This window comes from Lissotriton helveticus (genome assembly GCF_964261635.1).
Source record: "Lissotriton helveticus chromosome 1_1 unlocalized genomic scaffold, aLisHel1.1 SUPER_1_unloc_14, whole genome shotgun sequence".
In the NCBI taxonomy this organism is placed as follows: domain Eukaryota; kingdom Metazoa; phylum Chordata; class Amphibia; order Caudata; family Salamandridae; genus Lissotriton; species Lissotriton helveticus.
In genome coordinates this window covers 1,911,958-1,931,370 of record NW_027611653.1, presented here as the reverse complement: position 1 = coordinate 1,931,370, position 19,413 = coordinate 1,911,958, and the positions used below count along the sequence as shown (strand labels likewise).

The 19,413-nt window shown below is 37.6% G+C and overlaps 1 protein-coding gene across 1 annotated transcript in view; it reads left to right on the top strand.

Annotated features, from left to right (window-relative positions):
• Nucleotides 1-18,940, top strand: part of LOC144805541 (lysozyme g-like) — a 219,560-nt gene extending 200,620 nt beyond the window's left edge. Inside the window, exon 6 of the mRNA XM_078672073.1 lies at nucleotides 18,761-18,940. Coding sequence (XP_078528199.1) covers nucleotides 18,761-18,879 — 119 coding nt within the window. The 3' untranslated portion in view covers nucleotides 18,880-18,940. The remainder of the gene's footprint in view (nucleotides 1-18,760) is intronic.
• Nucleotides 18,941-19,413: the final 473 nt, after the last annotated feature.

Sequence of the window (19,413 nt, the reverse complement as noted above, 5' to 3'; positions counted from 1 at the left end):
ACAAATTAACAAAAATATCGAATACCAAAATATAGACATCAATATTATCGATTTTTAATCAATATCAACTATTGAAAAACAGGTAAATTAAATATATCTTTAGCACCAAATATAAGTTGACATTATCATACAATAGAAAACACTTAAATAACATAAAAAGTAATTACTTTCAAACACATCAACATATAAAATGTAAACTTTTTTGCAAAATAACAATTATAATAATAAAATAAAGGCTTTGAAAATTATAATGCTTGCATTATGTCACATGAAAAACAATCTTTAATACATTTAAAAAAGAAAAACAAGAAAATCATCACTTTCTACTAACAAGTCCTTAATTAGCGTTTCCTTTATTTGGAAACAAACAGCCAAAACAATTGAAACAATTATTTTGAACGAATCAAATGCTCACATTTTAAAATACACCAATGACATAAAGCAACTAATTAAATAAACACTACATAAGCATAAAATATTTGCATCTCTTTTACACTTCTAACGTACAATAAAGAAGAAGGTGAAACTCTGCTCGACTGTTCCCTGAAAGAAATTTGTCATTACTGAAGAAACCTTTAAAACTGCACTAAGTAAGTAAAACTGTATTTAAAATATAACAATACTATTAGCATTCGACTTAAATTAGTTCTGACACCTCATTTACTAATCTTTCTTTTCTAACAATTCTATCTGCTCAACAGATATCTTCAAAAGCCAGCAAAATATTTTCTCACCAACAAAATAACAATGTAAGTATATTTTACATTTTTCCTATCCACCTACAACTCATTTTCAAACGTAATTCATTAATGCATATTTTGGGGTCCATTAGGATGGCAGGCGGACTAAGTCCACCTGCCATCCTTTCGGTGTTTGGGACCGCCCGCCATAATGGCGGGGGTCCCGTGGGGGTTATTAGGATGCACCCGCCACTGTTGCGGGCGCTTCCTGCATTTTTAGAATTGTGGCTGGCGGTGCACTCAGCACCGCCCGCCACAATGCTTTAAATGGGCTGATGCATTTGCATTAACAAAGCGTCAGGCACCGCGCGGTGCCTGCCGCTTTGTTAATGTAAATGTAGGGGAGTACCACAGGTACCCCCCGTGTGCACCCCCCCACCTGTCCTTGACTCTGGGGGCCAGCAGGGGGCCCCCAAAGTGAAGACCGCATGCCTTTTTGTGGCGGCATTGTCGCCACGGAAAGGCATCTGTCCTGGCCCATCGTAATATGGCTGGCGGTGTCTATTAGACACTGCCACCATATTGAATCTTTTCCGCCCTGGCCGCAAGGCGACCACGGTGGAAAAGCGGCATACAGTCTTTCCGTCTGCCGCGGTCCCCCCGCCATACTAATATGGCGGGGGACATTCAGGAGAGTATGGCGGATGGATTGCCCCTACCAGGCCGGCGGTGGTTAGCGCCAGCCTGGCGGGGGAAATCCGACCGCCATCCTAATGGGCCCCTTTATTTCTTATCTATCTCCTCTACAGAAAACTGAAAAAGCATCCAAAATTTCTAAACACTCACTAATTAAACAGGATCAAACAGTAAGTATATAATTTTCAAACTATTGAACACCCTTAAATACCCACCCAAATGTCCCTTTTCCCCTAAACTCCCTATCAGCTACAATGTCATCATATTATTTACATTTTTTGTCTTACCAACAGAAAATACATCTAGAAAATAGAAAATAAAGATTGAAATCATCTCCTAGACCTTTTTGTTGACATCAAACTAAACATTGTAAGTATATTCACTGAAATATAACTGTATTTAATAAATATGTGTAATGTTTTATATTAAAAAATAGTTTTTTTAATTTCCTGTAGCATAACACAGAACAACATGACTGAAGGAGCAGAATTTGTAACGTCACAGAAAAGTAAAATGTTATTCTGTTAGATGGTCAAGGCTTATTGATAACGAAGGGGATCTAGCTGTAATGAAGGATGTGGTTGCCCAATCAATCTCCCGCTTTCAAAGCTGCCCTTACACAGGCGGACATTGACTTAATTTCCCCGCAGGTCCATTGTGACCTGTTTTCTGATCTCAAAACCTTCTTTACTATGACCTGTAAAAAGAAAGTAGAGGTCGGGGCAATAAAGGCCTCTTGGTACAATAAAAACTGCAGAGAGCCATGTCCAGGGCCATTAAATCTAAAGATATGGGAGTAGTGAAGGATGCTAGGGCCAACTATAAGGCAACCCAATTTAAGGCCAAAAAAGAGTGGGATGAGGACTAATGGAACGATCTTTTCCTAGCCAGTAAAGAGAAGAATATGACCAACTTCTGTCAGCGGGTGAAACCGGGGAGCGACGGGACACCATTTAAACCAATTAAGTATGTCCCGCCAGATCAGTGGGCTGAATATTTTAAGTCCCAGTTCTCTAATTCCAACATTGACTTGGACGGATTTAAAATACTTAGTACAATCCCAACCTTGACATTTAGCAACTCTGAGGTTGAGACCGTCCTCTCCCTTGTTCCAAAAGGTGGGCCCCGGGCCCCAACTGGGTGCCTGCGGACTTATTTTTAGAAAAACACTTAAAACCTGGCTTTTTACAAAGTGATCTTCACCAACGCAATTGATCCCCCCATCCGGCTTGACTCCTTGCTTCGGTCTTCTTCCAGCGCCAGGACACCTTTTTGGTAACAGTTGCGCTTTACAAATAGCCATAACATAACATAACATAACATTCGTACATGATAAGGTCAACTGGGTGATTTATATCACCTATTTGGCCAACTCCATTGCCAGTGGTGCGTTTATCCCCAACACATGGTCTGGTGCGGTAATCATACCAGTTTACAAAAAGGGGGACTGAGCAGTGGCAGGTAATTACAGGCCTATCAGCCTGATAGATTCCATACAGAAAATTGTTGCCAGACTAGTTTTAAGCCGGATCCAATTATGGATAGTGGACGCCAAGATGTTATCTCCCATGCAGGCTGGGTTCCGGCCCTGTACAAGTACAATTGATCAGAAATTGAGGTTTGTGATGATCTACTGGAGGGTTGTCCCCGTCGTTGGTGGTGGCACGCTATATGCGGCGTTCAATGACTTAAAGTCAGCATTTGACCTTGTCCCACGTAATAAAATGTGGAGAGCCTATTTAGAAGCGGGGATGCCCCTGGAGCTGCTAGCAATGTTAGTTAAGCTCCATGATTCCAATAACGCCCAGGTGAGATGAGGTTCTCATGTTGAGGTCACAGACAAATTCTTGGTGACAAAGGGCGTGCGCCAAGGATGCGTTCTCGCACCTTTCTTGTTTTCCCTAGTCATAGACAGGGTAGTGCAATATTATTCCACTTGCCCCAGTGATGCTCCATCTCTTGGGGGAATGAAATTCCCCCTAGTCATGTTTGCGGCCGACATCCTGTTACTTTCTAAGACCCAATCCGGGCTACAAGTTGTACTGTTGTGTTTTGAAGAGTTTTGCCATGATCATGAGTTGGTAGTAAACGTGGATAAGACGAAATCTATGGTTCTCCACAAATCAAAAGTTGTCAGGGGCAAAGTCTTTATGAATGATGTTCCTCTAGAGCAGACAGATTTGTTTACTTACCTGGGGATAACCCTAAACAGGAAGTTGCATTGGAAGCCGCAAATTGACATGCTTGCTCTGAAGCATGCTCAGCTTGCTGGGGTCCTTCTGAAAGAACATAGGCTGTCAGACACTAAACCCATAACTCCCGCCCTTACAACATACAATACTAAAGTGGTAAGCGCTGTATTGTACGGCGCAGAATTATGGGGCCATGAGGACATATCTCGTTTGGCCATAGCTCAAAATAAATTAATGAGGGCCTTGACAGAATTTCCGCAATCTTCCCCTTTGGTGCCCTTATTTTTGGACCTAGGCTGTCTGTTACATTCTCATTCACATTTTATGTTAATGCTGTACCTTTAAACTTTCCTTGTTATGCTTTGAGTTTGCTTTAGAATCTTACTGGCTGCTAGGCTTCAGGTCAGTCATTCTGTTCCTGTATGCCAAGTAGCTGCATTCTCTGTTGCTGTGCTGCTGACAATAAATATTCTTATAATCATCAAGCTGTTCCTGTGCAATCTCTAACAAAATTTGGTGACGAGGATGGGAAAACCACCTACATTTCAAGGATTTACAGCAGCACAGACGTGGAGTCTTAATTTGATGGACTCAATCCTTCAATCAAGAAAGAAACGGATCGTATCTTCGTCTTAAGGAAGATACAAGATTAATTTGGATGAAAACGCCACATGAGGGACTCTTACCAACACTGAATGGCTAAATTTCTTAATTTTTAAGGAAATGGTATCTTTGTTTATTTTTGATTTATTACCGGCATCTGGAGCGTGATTGACAGTGACAGCGCGAGGTTGAGCATTCATCATCGCCAGCTGGAGCGTGATGGAGCGAGCTGGACAGTGTCGGAGCGAGCCTTGTTGTTCTCTCGTTCACGTACGTAATGCAAGAACAAGGTTGCGCAAGACTTTGGTGACATCATCACGCTGCGTGGTGGCCATTTTAAGAGATTGTGGTTGCCATAGCAATTCTTTCACCGAGAGGAAGTATGTAATCAGGACTTCATCGCTCTTATATCGGTTGTTATTATTATTCTTAAAGTAAGTGACTTTTTACATGAATTCAAAAATAACACTCTGGAAGTATTTGACATTTATAAAAGGCTACTATAAAGGCAGGAACAACATATTTAAAAAAAAAAAAAAAAGACAACACATTTTGAAAGCCTGGTCGTGCTCTCATTGTGCTCAGTGGATATACTTACAGAGTTTTTAACCCCGCTATAACTGGATATACTGAGTTAATTTCAAAAGTTTTTTTGTTGGGACAATATATCAGTCATACTGAAAATATTATTTCAGTGAAAGGACTTAAGTATATATATATATTTTTTATTTTTTTTATTTTTTTGCAATATGCAATTCGATCCACCAGAAAAGTTTTTACAAAATAAAGGGGATCCACCAATTCCTTGGACACGTTGGAAGGAGGAGTTCTTCAATTACATGAAGGCAATTGAGGGCAAACGTATGGGAGCAGAGAGAAAGAAAAGTATTCTTTTGCACTGTTTAGGGTCTGAAGGACAGATGGTTTTTAGGGCTTTACCTCCTATTCCACCTGGGGATGGTGAAGGTGAAGGAACTAATGTATATAAACAAGCACTACTTAGGATTGAGAAGAGATTTAAACCTGTTTCCAACATTGCTCTTAATAAATATAAGTTTTATTCTCGTGCACAGCAGGATATGGAATCGTTTGATGAATTTATTACTGCTTTAAGGTCTTTACCTATACATTGTAACTTTGGATGTTGAGAGATCAAATCATCGTTCATGTTAAGAATAAGAAAACACAGGAACGTCTTTGGGAACTTGGGGATCCCAAGTTGTCTGAGGCCATTGCCATTGCTAAATCTTTAAAAATCTGAAAAATGGATGCTCACTGTTAAGAAACACAGTGAACATAAATCTGAGTCTGATGAAGTTTGTATGGTTAAACATAGAGATGGGCAAGTCAGTGATAATGTACACTCTGCATCTAATTCAAATAGATTTATCAATCCTGGGTATTTTAAGAGGTTTGATAAATCCGTGATATGTTTTAAATGTGGTAGCAGAACACATGTTGCTTCATATGCTTGATGTCCTGCTATTAATAAAGAGTGCAGGAAGTGTGGGAGATTAGGACATTTCTCCACAGTTTGCAGGGACGTAAGGAAGTTTGCTCAGAATCCTAAAGGTAAAGTAGCTTATGTTACTGAGGAGTCAACAAAAGTATGCAAATGTGCGTGTGATGGTGGTGATAGTTGTATTGAAAAAAATAAAGGGTTTGTTGTTTATCTTAGTGAAGAGATTTAAATTGTCAATGATTCTGTTGACAGTCAAATCACTAATAAACCTACTTGTGGAGTATTTGTTTTATGTGTAAAACTTGACCTCATGTCTGATTCAGGTTCGCCTTGGACTATTATTACTAAGGAATATTTTGATGAGCGTTTAGGACTTTTATTAAATTTTTCAGATATTTTACCATCTGATATATATGCTGTGAGTTTTGAGGGTTCAAGGATCAATATGTTAGGCTATTTTGTTGTTAATATCACCTTCAAACCCAGCTGTGGTGAGGTTAAACTGTATGTAGCAGTTAAAGGGGTGAATGTGATTGGGTGGAAGGATCAGTGGAAATTTGGGATTATACTTAATCCTCGCGCAAAGGATCCTGTAATGCTAGATGAAACTATTGCTTTTGAGAATATTTCCTCTCTTATGAATGAAAAGAAGACTAATCTTATCAAATCAGAATTTTCAGATAAGTTGGGCATGATTCAAAACTATTCTCATAAAATAAAACTTAAATCCGGTGTTGTTCCAGTAAGACAAAAGTTAAGGGGAGTAATGTAAGGGAAGATCTTAAAAGAACCTTAGATGAACTAGTTTCAGAAAAAATCATCGAACCCATAGTTTCTGCGGAGTGGGTTTCTCCCATTGTTTTAGTGAGAAAACCTGATAAAAGTTTGAGGATGTGTGTGGATCTCAGGGCTTTGAATTCGGCTATTATTGTGGACTGTTATCCCCTTCCCAATATAAATGAAGTAGTTTCTATGCTGGAGGGAGCCAAAGTTTTTTCCACCCTCGATTTAAGATCGGCCTATCATCAAATTCCCCTTACAGATGATTCTAAATGCCTTACAGCCTTTATCACTCCTCAAGGCTTATAGCAATACACAAGAATGGTGTTTGGTTTAGCTTCGGCGACCTCGATATTTCAAAGAGTTATGTTTAATATGTTCAGAGATGTGGACCGTTTTGTCAAGTGTTTTCAGGATGACATTTTAATTTATTCTAGTAATGATGAGGAACATGTTGTACATTTGCGTTGTGTATGTGACAAATTGAGAGAGAATGGTTTGACTTTAAAGTCAAGTAAATGTAAATTATTCCAAACCTCAGTTGAATATCTAGGTCATACATTGTCTGGGGATGGTCTTGTACCTAAAAAATCAAATGTAGAGGGTATAAGCGAAGGTCCTCCTCCCAGTAATAAAGATCAGTTGCTGTCATTCGCAGGAATGTGTGAATATTACAGTAAATTTGTTAACAATTTTGCAACCAAAATGGAACCTCTTAGGAAACTTCTTAGGCAGGGTAATGCTTTTGTTTGGGAAAGTGAACAACAATCTGCTTTTGAGCTAATTAAGTCAGATATTTTGCATGCCCCAACACTTAGACCTTTTTGTTTAAACAAAACGTGTATAATCACAGTAGATGCCAGCATGTATGGCATTGGTTCTGTGTTGTCTCAAGTCTGTGGCAAGGAGGAATGGAATGTGTGTTTTGCATCTCGCACCCTTAATGAAACTGATCACAGGTATGCCGTTATAAAGAAAGAGCTTTTAGCTTGTGTGTGGGCGATCGAACATTTCAGGAACTATATTTGGGGCAGTAAGTTTGTGTTAAGAACGGATCATAAATCGTTAGTTAATATTCTTTCTCCAGGAGGTGGGTGGAATTCCACTGCACGTATTTCCAGGTTGACTTCTAGACTACAGGAATATTCTTTTACACCTGAGTTTGTTCCAGGAAAAAAAAATGTGGTTGCAGATTTCATGTCTCGTCATCCTTGTAAAACAGTTTGCAGCAATATTATGGATGATACTGAGGTGGTCACTTGTTTACAAGATGTATTATTAGATTCTTTTAATGACATTTCTGAAGAAATGTAGGAATCTGCAGATAATCAAGACCTTTCAATACAGACTATAAAAAATATATTTTAGAGGGTTGGCCTGATAAGAAAAATTTTACAGAAAACTTTATGCCAATGTTCAATGTTTTTAGTGAGTTAGAGCTTGAGAACAATTTGGTTTTTAAATCTGGAAAATGTGTACCACCTTTTTCCATGCAAAATGTTATTTTGGATTTGGCACATAAAATTCATCCAGGAATGTCTGCAATGAAATGGTTAATAAGAAATTATTTTTGGTGACCAGGTTTAAATCGGATGGTTGATCGAAAGGTAAGGGATTGTGCAGTTTGCATGGGAAATGACAAAATGTTAAGAGTCAATGTTCCTCCTTTGAAGAATACCTCCTGGCCCATTGATCCTTGGAAGAAAATAGCATTTAATATTTCTGGTCCTTTTATGTGTCTTCCAAGTGATTCTCGCTATGCTTTTGTACTGATGGACTACCACTCTAAATGGCCAGAAGTCAAATTTGTTTCTTCTGCCTCTACTAATATGGTAATAGAGTTTTTTAAAGAAGTTTTTTCTAGAAAGGGGTGTCCTTCAAAAATTTTCACTGATAATGGGGTTCAACTTACCTCATTAGAGATGGAGAATTTTCTTAAACTACATAACATTAAACATCATACTGTGTCTGTCTATGAACCTCATGAAAATAATTTAGTAGAACGCTTTCATAGGGTCTTGAAAGGGTTTATTTCTGATGTTGTTAAGTCTGGTAGTTATAGGAAAAATTTATTGAGAGAAAAACTTTGGCTTTATAGGATTACTCCGCATTCAACCACTGAGGTTAGTCCTTTCCGTCTTCTCTAAGGACGAGATCCTGCTTCAACTATTTGTCCTTGGTGGTTCAGACATAAATGTTCTAATACATTGTTTTCAAAGGAATTGGATGAACAGGTTGCTCAAAAAGTTGAAAGTAAACAAGCTAAAACAAAATTGTGGTATGATAATAGATGGAATGTCAAAACTCCGAATTTCTCTGTGGGTGATTGGGTTAGAATTAAAAGACCAGGTTGTATAACAAAATGTTCTAATAAATTTGGCAAACCAATGAAAGTGGTAAGGGTGTTGAACAATAGTGTTATCACCCAAGATGGCAAGTTGTGGAACATCAAACGGGTTGCTAAATGTCCCATTGTTCATCATACCATGTATCCCTTTTCACAACAAGTAACAAAGGGGTCGGTTGCATCTAGAGTCAAGACGTCTGTTCGACCAAGATGCGTTCCCAAGAAATTTGATGACTATGTTTCTTAATCTATGTTTCCTTATTTTATTATTTGTTTTCTAATGAAAGGAGATGTGTTACATTCTCATTCACATTTTATGTTATGCTGTACCTTTAAGCTTTCCTTGTTATGCTTTGAGTTTGCTTTAGAATCTTACTGGCTGATAGGCTTCAGGTCAGTTATTCTGTTCCTGTATGCCAAGTAGCTGCGTTCTCTGTTGCTGTGCTGCTGACAATAAATATTCTTATAGTCATCAAGCTGTTCCTGTGCAATCTTTAACACTGTCATCATCTAGAGGAACTAGTTAGATTTAGTCCTATAGCCTTCTGGAGAAGGCTGTGGGTTACCCCTGAGTTAGTACCCTATGCTAGAGCCCTTCTTGATTTCAGAGGGGAAGGCTCACTAACGAAGATCAGATGGCTACAGCATATTCAAAACACCCTGACAGCTACAGAGAGGGGTATCCTGTGGGAGTATCCAGATTCGACCCCTTTCCCATCTAAAAAGGAGTTTTAGGCCGCTTACATGGATTTCATGAAGGTGAAACATTTTGTTCTATAACTGGTCCTTCCCTAACTAGAGACTTCCTATCAATAAAGCATGAAGCTGTGTTTGAACCCTAATGGGACTTTATTTTAAAACCACAGGATGGGAACCTCTATTATCAGTTTAGGGTAGGCTCACTGCCTATAAGAGCCTTTTCCAGTAGATGGCACAGGCCTACAACAGATCAATGCCCGATGTGTCTGGCATACCCGGAAACAATTCCCCACATGTTATTTGTTTGCTCGGCATATAGCCAACTGAGGAGGTAATGGCTTAGACCCATTTGTCTTATCATTGGCACAAGGATTGCATTTGAAGCCATAAGGATTTTACAGACAAGTCCTCAGGAGGCTACACTTATTGCCATCGCTAAATTCCTAGGGTGGGCGTGGAGGATTCAGGCTTACAAACTTAGGGTTCACTGTTCTGGTCTGTCTTAGTGTCTTTAGCCATGGGGTAGTATGAATTGTCTCCACCCTTTATATTTGTATCAAGTGTTAGATGATGTGTGGCCTTCTGCCTTAATTCTAGTTATATTGCCCATAATAATCACTGTTTTATATTAAGAGTCTTGGGTCGTGGTGTAATACTTTTTTGAAGGGTTCATTGTGTATGTTTTAATTATTTATAGCATTGTATTTTTTAATGAACTCATCCACCATTGTTTGTAAATGTCTTTTATGGTTTTATAATCGAAATAAAGACGTTATGATGATGATGATGATGGACATGTTATATGGGTTATGTCTATACACAGGAGAAACAAACTGGTCTCAAAGTGTTTTGGAAGTGTAGCACATACTACTCTAACAACTGATATGGAAGCGCTATTACTCATGAAACTACTCTTCTTTCTGTAAAAGAACATACTCACCCCCCAAATATAACAGAGATTGAGGTTAGAGAGGCTCTGGAAAGTATTAAAGAAGCAAACACTAGTACTGATAAACCCACCTCCCTAATACTCAAAGAGAAATTATTAAAGGTACCTCATATGCGTCAGACCAATTACCCTCCATAGAGTCTTTAAAAAGAACTATTGCAAGACAGAAAAAAGCAACTACAAATACTGTACCTGCGCCTAAAACTTTTCAAGAAGTACTTATCCCCCCTGAATTAAGCATTACTCTCACTAAAGAACCATTTTGTTTTTTATAACAAATGCCCTGATAAAAGGATAATTCTGTTTACTACTGCAAACAATGAAATTAAATTACAGCAATGTGATACCTGGAAGATGGATGGAGCATCCATTCTACCAGCTACCAAACCATTCTACCAGCTGTACACAGTGCATGGACTATACCAACATTCAAACATGCCATTAATCTATTCCCTGTTACCAAATAAACGCAAACTACCTACATAGATAAACTAACTAAAATAAAACAAGAAAGCAATATTTATTTTCCTTAAAAATTAATTATTGATTTTGAATTAGCCATGATAAATGCTACACAAAAAATGTATCCACACACAGCAATCCAGGTTTGCTATTATCATTTTTACCAAAGTCTCTGGAGACATTTGCAAAAATCAACCCTAAGTTTACAATATGCTACAGATAGTACTTTCACCTACCAAGTTAAAAAAACTAATAGCACTAGCATATGTACCCGTGACTGATGTAGCAGAGCACTACAATATTCTAATAGAAAGCCACTACTACAAATGGAACGAAGACAAATTATCCCCACTCCTAGACTACTTTGAGGACACCCGGGTGGGAAGACTGCATAGATCAGGGCATAGAAGGCAGCCTAAGTTCCACATTCCTTGGTGGAATGTGTACCTAAGTACCTTAAACAAAGAATCCAAAACAAATTATGATGTTGAAGGATGGCATAATGCCTTCCAAGCAACAACACGCAGAGGGAAACCTACCCTACAGAAACTACTGGAATCTATACAGAAAGAACAAAACTATCAAGAATTACGGATGGAACAATCTGTGACTCAAATAGGTCCAAAATTAATGAAACAATCTAAAAAAATATTTGAGCTACTCCAAAGTCAGGTTACCCTATACCCATCAACAAGAGGCCTAGAGTACCTATTCCTAATAGCCAAAACCATCTTAAAAACTACATTTTCACAGCTATTTAAAAAAAAAATGTCCACAAAACAAACATTTTGCACACATAAATTAATATTATCTTTTCACAAATAATATGTCATTGTCATATATATATCTTTAATATAATAAATATGTATTTACAATTAAATATTATTTATCACAATATCATAATATCATATCATATCATAATTATATCATAATTAATTAACAGTTCCCACCCAAAAAAATATGACTTACGATTTATGTACCGTAGACAAAGTATTCCAACAAGTAATAATCCTTGCATCTATCTGTAAATATAAAAATCGCTCCTGGAAATCCCGAAAAATTAAAGAAAGTGTGATAACAATATTAGTTGAACCAAATAATACACACTACTTTAAAAAAAAGCGTCTTTCTCTCCATCGTAAAATCGATTAAAAGTAACCTGCAAAAAATGTCACAAGTATACCCACCCACACAAATACACCCAAATACATTAATTAAATACAATAACATTAATTTAAAATAACAGAACAAGACATATTTCGTCACAATATCATCTATCTACACTAGGCCTCAAACACTAACTCACGACATCTCACTAAAATATAACTAACACCTACAGCACAACAAAAACGTGACAACCTAACAATAAATACACTATATACATCCTAACTAGACTTAAACATAAATATTAAAATATATATAATAATTAGAATTCCACTTACCTTGCTTGATGCGATGCAGCTTCCAACCGCATGCTTCCCTGGTTCTGATTGACCTAAAATAACATTATGCGGTTACAAAATAGTCACTGGGAAATTAAAATGGCTGCTTAAATATATTAAAATAAATGAAGAAGGTTAAAAACATGCATTATAGTAAACTGTAAATGTTACATATATTTTTCTTATACTTTACAATTATTTCTTTGTATGGAAAAATATCTTTTTAATTTATTACACTTTGTAAAATTATAATAATAATTAATATAAACATATTATTATTATTATTATTATTATTATTATTATATATGTATATATGTATATTTTTCATTCTAAACATTATTAAAAATACGTATTAATTATGTACAAATATAAAAGTAAATTTACCATGCAATGCAACAATGTAATAATTCATATTATTAATATTGTAATGTAATGTAATGTAATGTAAAATGTAATGTAAAAGTTATTTGTAAAGCGCGACATTCACCGGACGGTTTCTTGGCGCTGGTCACTTTGTTCAATGAGAGGTGGAGGACGGGAAGGGGAAGGCTTACGTGTAGATGCAGCGGAAGAGGTGGGTTTTAAGGAGAGACCTGAAGTGAGGGTAGGAGGGAGAAAGTCTTAGTTCCAACGGGAGAGAGTTCCAGAATGAAGGTGCCAAGAAGGAGAATCTAAGACCACCGTGTTTTTTGCGTCTGAACCGGGGGGTCTGAAGGAGCGCAAGATGAGAGGATCGAAGGTGCCTAGAGGGAGCATAAGGAAGTAGAAGAGAGGAGATAAAAGAGGGACCGGTACCGGCCAGAGATTTATGGGTCAGGCAGCCCAATTTAAACTTACAGCGCTCTGAGACTGGAAGCCAATGGAGGGCTTTAAGGAGGGGAAGGACGTGGTGATGTTTAGGTTGGTGATAAATCAGGCGAGCGGCCTGATTCTGTATCAGCTGCAGTCTGTTGATTTGGTATTGTGGAATGCCAGCATACAGAGCGTTGGCATAGTTAATCCGAGATATGACGAGTGCCAACAGTGCTAAAGTGAGGGCTTCAGTAGTCAGAAAGTGGGCTATTTTCCGAATCTTCCTGAGCTGGAAAAAACAGGAGGACACTGTGGCACTGATCTGGTGCTTCATAGAGAGGTCCTGGGAGATATAAACCCCTAGGCTTTTCACTTTGTCAGCAGGGTGTGGAGGGGGACCAAGGGAAAGGGGCCAGAAAGTTGGATTCCAGGGATTGGATGGGCCTCCGACAAGAACAAGCTCTGTCTTGTCGGGGTTAAGTTTGAGATGATGAACTCCCATCCAATTACTGATATGGCAGAGGGTGGATTGAAAATCTTGAACCGCTTCGTCCGAGGAGTCAAGCTTGAAGACGAGCTGAATGTCATCTGCATAGTTAAATGCAGTGACATTCCTACCGCGGAGGGAGCGGATCAGGGGGGTGAGATACAGATTAAAGAGGAGGGGTGACAGAGACGACCCCTGTGGGACACCACAGGTGAGCCTCGTCCTGCGGGCCGTGAATTGGGAAAGACGGACCGATTGGTGACGGTCCGCCAGGAAGGAACGGACCCAGTTAAGGGCCGTCCCACTGATGCCCACCTCTTTGACACGGTCGACCAAGATGGTGTGGTCGACCGTGTCAAAGGCTGCCGACAGATCTAAGAGCACTAAGGCTTGACTGGTGTTGGAGTCAGCGCCTTTGCGGAGTTCCTCCATGACGGATAGGATAACAGCCTCTGTCGAATGGGCAGGTCTAAACCCGGCTTGCTGGGAGTCTAGAAAGTTGGAATCCTCAATGAAGGAGCTGAGGACACTGGTCACATGTGTCTCAAGTACCTTACTCAGGTAAGGAAGAAGGGAGATGGGATGGAAATTGCCCAATACCGAGGGGTCGGCGTTGTTTTTTTTTAATATAGGGACCACTTCGGCGTTCTTGAACTCACTGGGGACCTCACCGAGCAAAAGAGAATTGTTCAATAGTGCAAGTGGGGGGGCAGGGCAGGCCGAAAAAGCTGCCCGGAGAATCGCCGGAGGGCAGCAGTCAGTGGGGGAACCAGATGAGACTTTGTTAAGGAGGGAGCGGAAGTCTTCTTCGGGTATAGAGGGAAGCTGAGTTAAGGAGAGGGGATTAGAAAAGGGGGTGGCCTCCGTATTGTATATATTAAAATATACATTACAATTATAATAACATGTCATGATGTTAATATTTTCTCAAAATGTAAAAAATTGTTAACTACAGCATTATAATGTTACAATATTTCTTAAATATCAAATATACAATCTTTTATGTTATGCATATATATTCAAAAATTGTTTATATTAATTGAATAAATATATTATGATTTTCCAACAACTGTTCTAAAATAATGAAAAAGATATGGTTTGTGTCTCAAAATATTACTACTTCTGTAATAAAATGTGATTATACCATAAAAAAATCATAAAAATATTGCATTAACTAATAAATGTGTACAAAATAAATATTGGTCCTTAAACAAAAATGTACCTGTTTTCTGTGTTTTTACTAATATGTATTCCATGCTGTGAATAAAAATGTATTATTTCTTTCTTTCTACCTACTTCTACAAAAATAAAGCTTGTATAAAATTAAAAATGTCTAGTTATTTTTATATGCATGTAATATGATTTACTATTTTACTTAAATGTATTTATTTGATAAATGTAGTATCTTAAATTACTATAAATATGTATTTTTTTCTTAGTACATTTTAAAATATACAACAATTACACAATGCAAATACATTATCACTGCACATAATAAAAACCTCTTATATTTGTTCGCATATAAAAACACATATTGTAATATTCCTACATTTATTTATATAAATTTAGTAAACAGACAGCAAATAACATATATGTAATATTAAAATCTTACATAAATTACAAATAAATTAAAAAAAATATGTACATGAACATATATAATTTACTATTCCCAACCCAGTTAAATATCAGACATTGAAGTTACTGGACATTAACCATATATAATTTACTATTCCCACTCCAGTTAGGACAAAGTCATGGAAGATGCTGGACATTAACCTTATATAATTTACTATTCTCACTCCAGTTATTATTAACTCATGGAAGGTGCTGGACATTAACCTTATATTGTTTACTAATCCCACTCCATTCAATATTAAGTTTAGCAAAATGCTGGTGAGTAAACATATAAATAACTAATCAAAACCCAATAATTATTAATTCTGTAAAAATGCCAGACAATAAACATTACTTATATAATATTATAACTAGCTCACCCTTTTCCTACCATAAAACATTATTCCAGTACTCTATAAATGTTAGTAATTTAAATGTAAAATTATAAATATAAATTATTTTTCAAATAATTTCACCACTCTTATCCCCTAATAGCCCAACAATCCACTCCTAAATAAGAAACCTATTTTTGAATATAAAATATCATTTCATATTTGAAATAATTTTATTTCACAATTTCAATTTAAGATTTAATTTTCTACAAATATTGTTTAAACATAATCCCCACCCATATCCCCTAATAATCCAACAACCCACTCCTAAAACAAAAGGATAATTTAGAATTTAATTTTAAATTTCCTATTTTAAATTAATTTAAAATTTCAAAATTTTATTTAAACTTCTAATTTTATACTAATATTTTTAAAACACTCCACACCCTTGTCCCCTAATAACCCAACATCCCGCTTCTAAAACAAAATTATATATCCAAAATGACAATTACATTTCTTAGTTTAAAATAATTTTTATTTTATAAATCTTTAATTAATTCGTAATGTTAAACTAATATTTTTAAAACACTCCCCACCCTTATCCCCTAATAACTCAATATCCCGCTCCTTAAACAAACATATAATTTCAACATTAAATTTAAATTTCAAATGTACATTTTTTTTAAATTAATGTGTGATTTTATACTAATATTTTTAAAACACTCCCCACCCTAATCCCCTAATAACCCAACACCCCAACCCTTAAACATATTTTACAAAATAAATGTATATACAATTTCATACATATATTAATACAATCAAAGTAATAATAAATTAATATCAATAAATACTATTTTGATATTTAACAAAAACGATATTTTACACATTCTATATTTTTATTTTCGATATTTTTTACAATAAAAAAACAATATTATCTACAAACGATATTGCTGATTCGATAATTTGTACTTCAATATTTTTGAAGATAAAGAAAACGATATTTTTAACATTGATATTATTAACTTCGATATAATGGTAATACCGATATTATTACTTTGATAATACTGCAATTCGATATTTAAAATTCGATATTATGCCCAATTGCCCAGAAAATATGGAACCTCACATTCTGTTCTTTTTAAATTTCGCAATTGTGAGAAGGTTCATGCGGATGGTTCTTAGGTTATGGTTGCAAATGTTTTTTTTTGTTTTGGGGAGATATGAAAGCTGGGTTTCTTCCATGAAAAGATTTAAAAATGATGCAGCCTGTCTTGAAGACGGTCCTTTGTTCTACAGGAAGTCAGTGTATTTGTCTCATCAGAAGTGTAATGTGACAGTGTCTGTGTTGATGGGAAATGAACCTGGCTGGCTGGTTCCGAGCCGATTGAGGTTCTTTGGGAGGCCCAGGTAGAGAGAGTTTGCGTAGTCTATCCTAGAGGTGACCAGGGCAAAGGCCTCAAAGGTAAGGAGTTTCCTGATTTTCCTGATTCTTCAGAGTTGCAAGAAACAGGAAGAAGTGACCACTCCTAGCAGGGGCTTCATAGAAAGGACTCTGAGACGTTTTACTGATTTCTTGGGTTGTGGGGGAACGCCCATCACTGGAGGCTAAAATGAGGGACACAAAAACCATACTTGTTTCTGGTTATGACAAGTTCAGTTTTTTCAGAATTTAACTTTAGATGATTGCTGTTTATCCAATCACGGATGAATAGCATTGTGTTTTGAAAGGCTTTCTGAGTGAGTTGTTAATCATAAGGAGTAGCTGCATGTTGTCGGCTTCGTTGTAGATTCAGAGGAAGGGAGCAATCAGCAATGTGCTGAAGGGTGCAATCAGCAATGTGCTGAAGGGTGCAATCAGCAATGTGCCGAAGGGTGCAATCAGCAAAGTGCTAAAGGGTGCAATCAGAAATATGCTGAAGGATGCAATCAGCAATGTGCTGAAGAATGCAATCGGCAATGTGCTGAAGGGAGCAATCAGCAATGTGCCGAAGGGAGCAATCAGCAATGTGCTGAAGGGAGCAATCAGCAATGTGCTGAAGGGTGCAATCAGCAATGTGCTGAAGGGTGCAATCAGCAATGTGCTATCAGCAATGTGCTGAAGGGAGCAATCAGCAATGTGCTGAAGGGTGCAATCAGCAATGTGCTATCAGCAATGTGCTGAAGGGTGCAATCAGCAATGTGCTGAAGGGAGCAATCGGCAATGTGCTGAAGGGTGCAATCGGCAATGTGCTGAAGGGAGCAATCAGCAATGTGCCGAATGGAGCAATCAGCAATGTGCTGAAGGGAGCAATCAGCAATGTGCTGAAGGGTGCAATCAGCAATGTGCTATCAGCAATGTGCTGAAGGGTGCAATCAGCAATGTGCTGAAGGGTGCAATCAGCAATGTGCTGAAGGGTGCATTCAGCAATGTGCTAAAGGGTGCAATCAGCAATGTGCTGAAGGGTGCAATCAGCAATGTGCTGAAGGGAGCAAACAGCAATGTGCTGAAGGGTGCAATCAGCAATGTTCTGAAGGGTGCAATCAACAATGTGCTGAAGGGTGCAATCAACAATGTGCTGAAGGGTGCAATCAGCAATGTGCTGCAGGGTGCAATCAGTAACACACAAGCTCATACATTCCACAGCACGTTCTCTCACCGTCATCTCCAGAGATGATTGAGAAAATTAAGAGACTATCTGAATGCACCGAAAAGGTCTAAAAGGACCAGGGTGGAAGTACTGCTATCGTCCAGAATCAGAATGAGATTATGAAGAAAAGAGAAAGAGGCCAGAATGGCCCTAACCCCTTGTGCAGACCTGCTTGGGCAGTATCTAGTAGGCCACACTCTTGTATAAATGTGTCAAGTAGCAAATGTACAGAGATTTGGTGGGTTTAGAAATGAAATGCCAAAGGGATATTAGGGGAAAGTTAACCAGCGGCGTGGGATCAGCTGTGGGTTGTTTGAGAGAGTTATGTCAGTGGCGTGCCCATTCGCGCTCTGGAAGCCACCATGGCCAAGCAGTGCATGTTTCATTCCCCTTTCTTCTGAGGTGCCATACTTATCTCCAAAAACTGTGGCTGGTCAATATTGTCTCAGCAACATTGGAGCAAAGTCCGCTCTCTACCCACGTGACCTATATAAGAAACAGAGAAGCCTGTATTATTTAATTGATTTTTAAAAAATGTGTGTGTTACACAAACTTGCAAAAAATTAATGAAGTTTATTTCTGTGTTTTAATTGTAGGTGGAATTGCTGCATATAATTTTGGCATTGTACGCATCAAAAGCTATGCAGACGTGGAGAATGGCTTTTCCAATGATGTAGTGGCTCGTGCTCATTATTTTAAGCAACATGGATATTAAATAATGACGTGGATCACTTTCCTTTTGAAATCTATACGGCATGACTCTTTTACATGAAAATGTTTTGAAAAATATGTTTTTTAGAATTCGATCTAATAGTCATAATTATGATTAATAAAATACTAGACAGTGTGGTCTTTCATTATGAACTTTATCCACTAATAAACCTTCTGTCTGCATCATTGATGTTGTGGGCAAACTGAATTCAATGCTATCTCTGAAAGTTATTTTAAGATAATGGCTACAGAAAAAGTTAACATCCGGCGACATGCATACAATTATCTAACCTCAACATTTCTTTTTAACAAACACTATGGAACAGCAGAGTTTGCAGTGTTTCCAACGATTTACTGAAATACAAATTCTTTCAGTCTGGCCCTGGAACTGGTAACCCACACAGGAACAATACGAAAAAGATTATCAGACGATAAAAAAGCACATTGAGAAAGACTTTTCCATATTGATACGCCCCTACGGGTGAGCCGCCACTGGCACAGTTCCTTTGAAATTTGGAAAGTGGCATTTGATCTGCTC